Genomic DNA, 12,054 nt, shown 5'->3' with positions numbered 1-12,054 from the left:
TAGCACACGGTTGAAGCACATGCCTGCAGACACTGCGGCCCACAGGACGTGGAGTTGAGTAGCCCTGCACTAAGGTCTACATATGGAAATGATGAGTCTACACCTATTGAATGTGCATCTGGAGAATATGTATGTCAGTATTTTTATGCAGTATTTACATATTCCTTGAAGGTGCAAAGATTGTCTTTAGACAGTGTATACTTTCGACTCAGATGGAGTTCATTACAGACGGCACTTAGCTTTGAGTGACCTCTCTTTGTACCCCTCACTTCTAAACAGCTGAGGGGCTTAAAGTAATTGCTGCATCAGTATTCCCCTTTCTCTCTCTCTCAATCAAGTGCTCCTGAAATGTAGCCTAGAGTACCAGACAGCTGCTAGTGCTGTTCTGTCTCCTTATGTGAGAAAAGGAAAAATGAAATAAGAATTTGGTAGGAATGATCCAGGCACTTGCCATGTCTCATCTTAATTGGCAGTTTGCCCACAGAGGCCTCCCTGAGGCTAAGGGTGAGTTTTTTTGGGGGGGAACTGTGCTCTCTGCTGTGGGGGATATAGAGTGCCATGTCTCCACTGGAATGGTGGACATGAATTCCAGTATCCCACTCGCCAGTGTCCTCTTCGCTCTCAGATGCACAAGGTGGCGTTTCTGAAGCGCTCCTCCGCAGGAACTGCTCCTCTCCTGAACCGGAGGGGAGGATGACCTGATCCGCCGACTGAAAGGGCTTCAAAGCCACCGGAACTGATCTGGGGCCAGCCTTGTCTTATGACCAGTCAGCAGGAACAGAGGGGCTCTGTCTCAAATAAAAACTGGGAAGCTTAAGTCTTTACTGGGATGTGGGGGGGGGGGGGGGGAGAGTCTAGGGTGAAGGAAGGGGCAAGGGCTGTGCTGAAATTAGATAAGAGGGGAATGAGCACCTTATTATCTGCAGGGATGTGACTCGAGTGCACTTTCTGTCTGTCTTTATCAGTTCCGTGCAACATGAACTACACCAGTCCGAATGGGTACATTGAGACAGCCTGGTATGACACCAGCGTGGACTGCACCTTCACTGTGACTGTGTACTTGGGATATGGAGTAGAGGTCCAGGTATGTACAACCCCCTGTTCTGATCACCATCAAGGGTAGGACATTTTCCTACCAATTTCCATCCAATTTCATTTACATGATGACCGAATGATTTTTAGTCGACTGACCAGCTACAGATATTGTTGGATAAAAGTTTTGTTTAGCTATTGTAGGAAATGAAGAAGTAAAAATAAATGAAGCCAGGCTACATTAAGCTGTGTTTTCTAGGTACTGTATCTTGTTGAGAAGGAAAAACAGCAGCTACCGCCAGGAACTGTCATTCTTGTTATGACTATGGGGCATGGTGATGGCAGGGGTTAAGTGCAAAAAAGAGTCTATGTGGTCAAGGCTGGTATTAAAAGTTACCAGTCATAGGAGAGGAGACATCAGCCACTCTTGTATCCCCCCCCCATTCCCCCCCCAAAAAAATCTACTTGAGTCACAAGCAGGTGAAAACTAAGATTGTGCGCATCACTGCTCTGTGCTCGAGGGACTGTATTTTTTCACATGAAACAGAAATGCTGCTTCGCTTGGTTGCTTCATGGCTCCATGTGTACAGATACTGTGCTGTGTGCTTATTTCACAGCTCCATGTGCACAATATTTATGGTACTAAATAAACACCGCAGTCCCACTCATAGTCATCATTATCTGGGGTGACCCACTAATTTGCATCTTTCCAAGCAGTGCAACAGGAGGAATTCCCCTGATGTGCTTATGCCTCAGGTACTGTACCGCTGCAGTCAGATTTGAAGAACCTCTCAAACTGAAGTCCACTACAACGCCACATTAATACTATGTTATAGCCTTTAATCACATTGACCTATTTAATATTAAAGCACATGTTTGGTGATGAATCACAATCAGCTCTTATTTATTCCCATAGGCCTATAAAAATGCTGTGTTGAATCCAGGGTACTGTATGTATAAACATTTGTTGCTGAATCATGGTAAAATATTGCTGAATTGTATCTGTATAAACAAAAGATTACCGACAAATAAGAGGTAAATCCATCTAGCAACTGGAGCAAAATGCGATATGAGGAAATAAAAATGCAGCAATCCACCTGGCTGGGATTGTTGTGGTTTATTAGATTATGTGCAATTTGTCTGCCCATGAGTTTTTGTCGACTCTACTCCTGTCTACTGTAATCGATACAATCAAGCAGAGCAAAACAGCAGAGCAAGATATTTAGTTTGGGACAGGTTCATAATGATCCATTTAGACAGACGGCAGTAGTGTAGGCTTGAATGAGCAGGTATCACGGCTGTATCGTGTAAAAGTTCTGCCCTGTGGCCTGCCTGGTGGAGCCACAGATATGAATGCAAATGGCTGCCCCTCGTGGAGGCTGAAGAAACTCCTCGGACAAACAGGGTTTATCTGCACAGGCAGGCACTGTCTGTATTATCTGCCGTGTGCGGATGCCACGTTTAAGCACATTGTCGATAAAAAACTTGCACACTTTTCTTACAGTCTTCCGGCAGACTCGCATTAGCACTGTGTGATTTCCCTCCAGTCTGCTAAGAAAGTCCCTACGCGCTGCTGCTATTAGCAGAATACATTCAGGATGATGACAGGATCTGTGGAACAGATGTTTCCCTGTGACCTTAGGCACCTGCCAACGTTTGCCTGGGCCTGCTCTGCTAGTTTCTCAGTCATTATGCACCTGCTGAACTGTGGACTCAGTGATTTAAAGATTTAAAAATTGCCTTCACGCGGGCCCCCTTCATCCTCTTGATGAACTGCTCCTCTGCATATTCATAATGTTCCCAGGAGTTGGCTGGACTAATGCACTTTGGAGGAATGGGTGTTTGCACAGGAGATATTCATCTTGAATGTTATGGAAAAGCTTGTCCCCCGGCCTCAGGGGGCTGGGTAAACTCCACAGGCTACGTGATAGCTCTGCTTTACCCCGCCTGTGCCGTTAAATGCCAGGGATAGCATGCAAATGCCTCATTTCTGTTCCTTTTTCAATTATCCTGAGAGCCTGATGCGTAAAATAGCTCCTCCCGTAATTACCTTATGGATTAGAGTTTCACTTCTCAAGTTTATTGGAGCTTTCCTGATTAAAGAAGTCTTTTAGCGGCTATCGACTGCAAGCTAACAGGTCAAAATAGATGTTTATTGTATCAGTAATGGAGAGATCCTGGGTTGCTTTAAAGATGGCTCTATGATCCTCTTTATCTAAATTTCTCACTTCCGGTTTACAGGACTTGGTCCAGTGGCTGCGAAGTTCAATTTCCAATTCATTTTCTGTTTCTATTCAATTAAGTGGCAGAAACTGTCCAATCAAGCAGTGGCTGAGTGCTTGTTGCCGTGAAAGTGAACTATCTCACTGTCATCTTCTTCCACTTTTGATGTATATAATCTCTCTTAGGGATGATTCACTGCTTAACTCATGCCAAAGCCCTTGGCAGCCTATCACCCGGGAAGGCTTCATTCAGCAATCTCACAACGAGACGTCTGACTATCGGACTCGCCACTACAGATTCTCTACTTCATCCCAGAAAATGTTAGATTGTGTTAGCCTTATCAGAGCTTTAGAATCATTTCAAATCATTCACAAGGACAAGTGGAGTGCCATTGCCATCAGAAGATCAACTCAAGTTTGGGGACGACACACTTCCAGCTACTGTAGCACTCCCTGGCCTGCCGGGTAATAATTCACCCCAGCACCTTCACATGTCATTACAATGGGAAAGCAGATGAATTAGGGCTGAAGTACTGTGGGTGGCCTCTCTCAAATACACAGATCATGGTCAATTTAGGGTCTCAAAGGCGAGTTATTTGCTCACCTGTTTGTTTTAACAGAACAACATGCAAGGATTAAGATTTTGTCAGGAAAACAAGTGTATCTTGACTCCAAAAGTGCTATTAAAACAGAATCCCAGAGACCTGATACAGATTATTTGGTGCTGAGCCGTGTATTTGTGTCCTGGCCCCCCTGCTGCTCTCCCTCAGGCTCAGGGATTGGGGACTTGTTTTTAGCTTGTGAGAAACTCAGTGGTCTAGAACATGTTGCAGCCTGTAGCTACACAGTCAGAGGGTTATGGACTTATATCTGCCATGGAACCCAGAGGTCTTGTGAGCGTTACGTCAGGCTCGGTATTCAGTGACCACTGATATCGGCCTCAATCTCTGAGATCGTTCCCCAGAACTGATTCCAGACGGTCTCAAGATTTGTTGCAGCCTGTGTCTGGGGACTTTAGACTAATGTGATGACCTGTACCAGATCCAGTGTCAGAAGTCACCAGACTTAGCTTCTGTTGCAATCATCAGCAAGCCTTCCACATCCCATGGTTCCTTTTATTACACAAATACGGTCTACACAGGAATAGGCCTGTATCACCCAGGCCACCACCAAGAGACACCCCACTACTCCTCCAGGAAGAGAGAAATTGCATAGCAGTTTTCCACCAACTAGTGATACAGTAGTAATAAGATACTTTGTGTGACAGCACATGATCTTATGATTGTAGCTATCAATCCTTTAGATACTTTTATATGGAAGTCTGCAGTGGTGGCCCATATGTAATCCAAACAAACATAGGCATGCATAGCTATAGGTATGTATATATCTCCATACATACTTGTGATTATTGCCTCATTTCACCATCTAATAACCACCCAGAATACTTGTCTTCGGGTAACATATATTATATTCTGCATTTCTTTTGATATTATTCACAGCCCACCACATTTATCATGTCATTCCCAGTTCTTTACATGCACATACACTCACTCAGCACTTTATTAGGAACACTATGCAAAACAGCTTCAATTGTTTGTGGCATGGATTCCACAAGATGTTGAAAACATACCTTTGAGATTCTGTTCCATGTTGACATGATTGTATCATGCAATTTCTGCAGATTTGTGTGCTGAAAATTCATGCAAATCTCCTGTTCTACCACATCCCAAAGCTGTTCTATTGGGTTCAGATCCGGTAACTGGGGAGGCCACTGAAGAACATTGAACTCATTGACCTGTTCATGAAACCAGTTTGAGACAACTTTTGATTTGAGACATTATCATACTGGAAATAGAAATGAGAAGATGGGTACATTGTGGCCATGAACGGATGCGCATGGTCAGCAACAGTACTCAAATAGGCTGTGGCCCGAAGTGTGCCAAGAAAACATTCCCCACACCCTTACACAACTGCCACCAGCCTGGACCGTTGACACAAGGCAAGATGGGTCCATGGATTCATGCTGTTGGTACCAAATTCTGACCCTACCATCTGTATGCCGCAGCCGAAATCAAGATTCATCAGACCATTGTTTTTCCAGTCTTCAACTGCCCAGTTTTTGTGAGCCTGAGCCCACTGCAGCCTCAGCTTTCTGTTCTTGGCTGACAGAAGTGGAACCCATGGTTTCAGGCTTCTGCTGTTGTAGCCCATCCACCTCAAGGTTCGATGTGTTGTGCATTCTCAGATGCATTTCTGCTCACTACAATTGTACTGTAGCCTTTCTTCCCGCAGAACTGCCACTTTTGTTTTTCGCACCATTCTGAGTAAACTCTAGAGACTGATGTGTGTGAAAATCCCAGGAGATCAGCAGTTACAGAAATACTCACACCAGCCGGTCTGGCATCAACAATCATGCCAAGGTTGAAATTACTAAGATCACATTTTCCCCCATTCTGATGGTTTATGTGAAAATTAACTGAAGCTCCTGACCCATACAGTATCTGCATGATTTTATGCATCGCACTGCTGCCACATGATCGGCTGATTAGATAATAGCATGAATAAGTTGGTATACAGGTCTTGCTAATAAAGTGCACAGTGTGTGTACATACAGTGTTTTGTTTCAGCCCATAGTATTGGTTTCAGTCAGGTGTGCCTGTGGGAGCTTTTTATGACATGAGAATAGACCATATCCTGGCCATCTGTATTATCCCATGAACTGTCCGGGGTTCGTTTCCTCAGGTCGTTCGGGGTAAAAGGGTCCGTCTCATGACCTGAGGGGTGGCCCAGTTATATTGTCTTTCCAGATGTTGTTTACAACCTGTCTGTATCAGTGCAGTGCAAAGGAATTATTAAGTCCAGAGTGAAGAGACAAAGGAGAAAAAAAATTCACCTGAAAAACATCTGCAAACACAGTGCTCTCAATTAGAAAACATCTGTCTAAGAGCAGACTGCCCACCTCCCCTCCTCTCCCATCCCACGCTGATGAAGCACGTTAGCACATGAGCAGCATGCAGCGTGGATACAGGTTCAGATCTGTATCTTATGCACATTTCCTGAGGGGAACGGTTCAGCGAGGGCCCCGATTTTCCCCCTTACCGTGCGCCACTGTGCCGACGGGCACAGCTGGGAGTGGGAGTACTCGCTGAGATCCCCTTCATCTCTGCTTAAAAAGGCACCTCATCCAATTATGCATAATTCTACAGACGAGTCTCAGGTGAAAACATCAATCTCTCTCCGAACGTTTCCTTCACCTACGCCGCTCCTGAAAGAGATTGGGGTGCCTGGTGTTTTGGCTGTGGGTGGTGAGTGCCCGTCTGAGAGATGTGCCTCACTCTAAATGATAGGTGTCGTCTGTCTGTTTTCTAGTACAAAGAGCTGTCTGCCAGAAATCCTTTTTTTGTGCGTGTGACTGTGTGCATGTATTTTGTGTGTGTGTGCGCATGTGCTATTTGCCTTCATGATTGTAAGTGGTTTTGAATTAATTCTGTTAAATGGTTGTTTTTGCACCCATCTGTGAAGCCATTTTCCAGCTCTGGAGGCGTCCTGTTTGTAAAAACTACTGCGGCCTCTCGCAACCCGATGCATTATCTCAGAGTTGTTTGTGGTGGCAGCCCACTGATCTCAGATCCACAAATAAAAGAACCTACGAGGACAACTTTGGCTGATGAAAAGGACATTCTGGTGCGGAACATTCTCGGGCTGAGAGAAAGTGGGGCCCTCAGGGGTGAGAGGTCAGTTCCATTTCAATTCAGTCAATTCAGGAAATAAATAGAAATTCAGTTAATTAATTGAAAAACAGCCTGTGATTGCCTATTATTATTTAGTTAATGAGTGAAATTTCAGTTCATTTCCTGAGCTGAAATGGAGTTGACCCTAACACTGCATAATGCCCTTGAATAGTACATGGAGAAGATGCACTTTGTAGGACCAGTTGACCTCTGTCCACTCTGCCATTTTACACTCGTGGTTTTGGTCAACTTCCACGTGAGCTGTGTGCAGCTTGACTACATTTTCCTCTACCAATCTACCAATCTAATCCAAGCTCATTCAAGTAGATAGAAGCAATATGGAGTCTAGTACTTATCAGGTGAAATCTCAGCCTTAGACTGTTAGACCTGAAAGTTATCTCAATCTGCAGATTTAGTAGCACAATGACATGAGCTACAGATCTGGTTGAGGGTAACGCTATGGAAGGCAATGATGCTGTGCAGCTGTGAGTCCATTAGCTTTAGCCCCAGGTCCCACTGGTGGGAATTGTGTAACTGTACACAGCGTGCACTATTGCAAACTGAATGAAATTCAGTACCTTCCTCTGACCCAGCACCTGTGCAGAACAATGCAGACATGGCCGTGTCAATCACAGGGGGTGCTCCCACTGAGTGTTGGGGCAGAAATGGACGTGTTGAGAGCAGGAAGGTGAGGGTGCTTTCACGGACAGTGTTGGGGCAGAGATGGCTGTACTGAGAGTAGGAGGGTGGGGGTGATTTCATGGACAGTGTTAGGGCAGAGATGGTAGCGTTGAGAGTAGGAGGGTGGGGGTGATTTCATGGTCAGTGATGGGGCAGAGATGGCCATACTGAAAGCAAGAGGGTGGGAGTGAAACTTCATCTAGGAGTGCACTTCAGCTAGTAAAATGCAGGGAAGTGTGCAGTTACACCACATTGTCAATGCGGAGGTTGATTTGCACAATAAAAAGTTTCAGCATTCAACTTTCATTTATTTTTAGCATGTACCTATCAGATCACAATTGTTATTTTTGGGCAAAAAGTACCAGAAAAAAAAGCTTGAATTCTCAAGTGTTTTGACAAGAATGCCGGTTTGAATGATCTGTTAGTTTGCATTTCAGACACAGGGAATTATGTCTTGAAATTAATTGCTTCCACATTTGCCTGACATTTACAGTCGTGGAGCTAACCTGTTTGAAACAAATGTGCTCTGCACTGCCTGTGTCTGTTCATTCTCTCTGTGGAGGAGCAGGGTAGGTCCAGTGAGGTCTCTTAGAATATGTATGCTATTTCTGGAATTTTCCTTGGGGTCTGTGACTTGTGCTGGGGGATAGTTGGCTCTTGCTTGTACACAACTTCCTCTCTTTCCGCAGATGTCACCTTATCCTGCTGGCTTGGCTAATTTGAGAGTATAATTCCACTGTCTGAGAGTATAATTCCACTGAAGAGGCGGAACCAGGGCACCCTGCTTAGTGAAGGGTCTGAGTGCCTTTCCCTTAAGTTTTTTTGTCAAGCTGACCCATGTCTGCTCAGCTGTCTAGTGTATCTGGTTCTGGCCTACTTACAGGCAAGCTGTCAGCAGAGCCAGCAAGATGCTTCACTACAGTTGCTTCTGTTGGCTTTAAAAAGGAAAACTGAGCAGATAAACGCAAGACAAAAAAGGAAGAGCAGGATCACAGCAAACAGGCAGGAGCAAATGTAAATAATCGTCCCTGGTTCCTCTTGCATTTATGGGTAAACCAAGCTCGCAGATGGGCAGCAAACACTTCCTGTAGAATTTTGTACTATCATGAAATGTATTTTATATCTAGCTGTGAGGGAAATGTGAAAATGTTTGGACGTTTTAAGGATTCCTGGACCCCACTCTGCATCCCACTGGAGTGTGTTTGTGAAGGGCGTCTGATCCACTGTCAATCAAGCAAACAGAAGCAATTTGGAGTCTAGTATTTCTTTGTAAGACCTCAGGCATGGACAGGTTTTTCTGGGTAGATTTTTAGACAGTTCTCTCATTCTTCCCCGTCATGTGCTAGAGCTACCGGGGTTCACAGAACCAGGAGAGATGATTATCTCAGTGACTCCACCGGAACGGTAGCCTGTGGGACAGCAGAGAGGTTTTCAGTACAAATGCTCTGCCAAAGCCAAGGGCAAAGCAGAGAACTGACCATGGATCAACATTCAAGTTGCTCTGGGTGACCTGGACCACAGTGCCATTCAGGGACCTGCCGGTACACGGGCTACTGGACACAAAGCATCTGCCGGTGCACCTGTAACAGCAAGGCCGGTCTCCGTGGCGCGTGGCGGTGACAGCAGAGGTCGAAGAGCGTCGGTTATGTGTTTGTTATTCTCCGCGCAAGTCATTTGCAGCCTCATCCCAGTCCCCTAGCTTTTAAAAGCGTAAACATGGAGTTGGCCTGATTGATATTCATGCGGGGGCTTGGAGGTAAAAATGCTTTTTTTCTCACTGTGGACATTGGGCGTCCTGTGGCACCGCACTGCTGCGCCGGTAATGTTGTGCTATATGCAGTCTTGTGAAGTAGATCAAGGTTGGCTGAGCTTATTAGGCCAGGATTGTTTTCGCTTCCCACGGTGCCGTCCCTGCGGGGGGGCGGGCGGTCGATGAGACGGCCACGGAGACGGCTCCTGGACGCACAAGGCGGGGAGGGAACACCAGTTCAGCACGACCCCGGAAAACATCGGCTCCCTGTGCACTTTGTCCCAAGGGGGCCTGTGCAAGGCCCTTCCGCTTTATTGCCTCTGAACCCCAAACCCGACGCTTGTCCTGTCCGTCGAGTATTGTTCGAGGGGTCACCTGAATTATTCAGCTCTCATAAAATGCATATTTACTGTGGGGGGACGGCTCTGACCGGACTGACCACAGGGCTACGACCGCAACCGCTGGAGTGTACCGTGGTGCTCCCACGGGCCCGGTTCGCCGCTAAAGCGCACACCTGGATACGGCGACATTCCCTCTGCCTGTGCAGCCACCGTCCCTCTCCCCCTCCCTGGGTCTCGGAGCGGTCCCCTCCTCTTGCCGGCGGGGCGGTCCTATAGACTTTCGGCTCGGGAAGTTGATTGCCGAGCGTGCCCCCGAGAGGCAATTACCCTCCACTGCTGCCAGAATCAATAACGCAGGACACCCGCAACACACCCTGTGATCTTTCACTGTTTCATCACATTAAAGGGACTCCGGGAAAATCAACACAGAGCCCAGTTACCTGTCACAAGACAAGTGCTACTTCCTCTGTAAGTAACCCCAGCCCGCGGTATAAGCAGCTCCCCCGAGTGATCTGCTCATTCTCGCGCCGTGGCCCTTTCTGCACTCTTAAAACTGCTGCTGCATAATGGCTGCTAAATCAATAACTTTTTTGTTTGAAAACCACAAACTCGGTTCCTTCCTATTATAATCCATATCTGTTTGATTCAGGGACTGCAATCCCTGGCAGTGCAAGACTCATTTAAATGAGGATCCCAGTACCTGCTCTAACAGAAACTAGCTGCCCAACTGCACATCCACACACACACACACACACACACACAGACATGCAAACACACACATACGCAAACACACACACACACCCCTGATTCCCCACAGGAAACAAAACCATTTCCCAGCATTCTGACAAGCCAGAAGAAAGAGTGGACTCACTGTAAGGACTCTGAGGCGAATTGGGGAACTTTGTCAGCTTATCCAGTCTGCAAAAGATTTGCACAGAACAGAGCTGCCAATGACAAAAGTGCAGCAGGGGGATTAGATCCAGAGATTCAGCAGGGGCTCTCATTCAGAGGCCACTGCGCTGCACTGGCTGGTCCCACTCTCCATTTTGTGGGGCAGGCTCAGGATCAGTCTCTGTAATATGAGCATAAAACTCACGACTTACTGTTAGAAACACTGTTGCGGTTTCTTGCGGATCTGTTTTTGATATCCACGGAGATAACCGTGGTGGCAGGAGGGATGGAGAGGAAGCAGAGATTCTCTTCTTTGGGCTGCTGCAGCACATTTGTATTATGTCCCAAAACCTAGGAAAGACAGGTTGATTCTTAATTAGACTAGGTTTTGATTGTTGCTGTCATTGTCAGTTATTACGGCACAGCTGGATGAGATGTGCACACAGACACTGTTTAGCTTTTTTTTTTGTACGAGGCAAAAATAATCCTCGGGTAATTGCACAGCTGTTTTTGCAAATAATCCATTTTGTTTGCCATCAACTTATTTAAGCACCACCTGACGTGGCACCAGCACCTATAACAGCAATAGCATATTGGCCTGAAATTGTTTTTAGGATGAAGGCTAATTATCCTTTGTGCTATATATAATAATAAACAATTTTTCAGGAAGGACCGACAGAGAAACTGACAGTGCATAGCCTCTGACCAAACAAGTGCTGGGTTTTTGCTGACTGGTCTGTTTTTAACTGCCAAGAAATGTTTTCATTTGTCTTGATAAGAAAAAAAAGTTATTATACCATCTTACTAATGAACTGGATCCATAAGACATAATTGGCAAATTCAGCAGACTTGCTAGCTCTTCAGTCCACACTAAGCTTCCTAAAAACAGGAAACTGTCGGAACTGGGACTTGCATTTTTTATTAGCTGATGTGGTAAAAACTAGAGTAAAGGAAGTGATGCATCTGAATTAATGCCAACACTGACCCAAAACCCTAAAAAATGTTCTCAACTAAAGCTAAAATCCCTTCGGAATTGGGTGGAGCCACTTCATATTGGGCTTGGGACTGAAAGGATTCATTCTTTTTTCTTTTTTCTATTGCACTGTTGTATTAACCTTTATTTATACAGTGTAAGTTAACTTTTGCTGCAAAACCCCGTTAATGCCCCCCCAAGTAGCCTAACCTGCGTGTCTTTGGACTGTGGGAGGAAACTGGAGTACCCGGAAGAAACCCACGCAGACACGGGAAGAACATGCAAACTGCACACAGAAAGGCCCGGGCGGGGCTCGAAGCCCAGAACCTCCTTGTTGTGAGGTGACGGTGCTATCCAAAAGCCAAATCCCTCTCCTCTGTCCTCATCTTTTTCGACCTGTCGGCCGCCTTCAATACAGTCAACCATGAGATTC

General features: G+C 45.9%; 1 protein-coding gene across 5 annotated transcripts in view; it reads left to right on the top strand.

Annotated features, from left to right (window-relative positions):
• Positions 1-12,054, top strand: part of LOC133134107 (seizure protein 6 homolog) — a 238,122-nt gene that overhangs the window by 124,641 nt on the left and 101,427 nt on the right. For all 5 annotated transcript variants that reach the window (XM_061250533.1, XM_061250531.1, XM_061250534.1 and 2 more), the window contains exon 3: positions 966-1,084. In XM_061250533.1, the coding sequence (XP_061106517.1) occupies positions 966-1,084 (119 nt within the window). The remainder of the gene's footprint in view (positions 1-965; positions 1,085-12,054) is intronic.

The sequence above is a fragment of the Conger conger genome, chromosome 7 (genome assembly GCF_963514075.1).
Source record: "Conger conger chromosome 7, fConCon1.1, whole genome shotgun sequence".
NCBI lineage: Eukaryota > Metazoa > Chordata > Actinopteri > Anguilliformes > Congridae > Conger > Conger conger.
The sequence above is the reverse complement of the archived record's forward strand: the minus strand, read 5'-3'. Positions and strand labels throughout refer to the sequence as shown.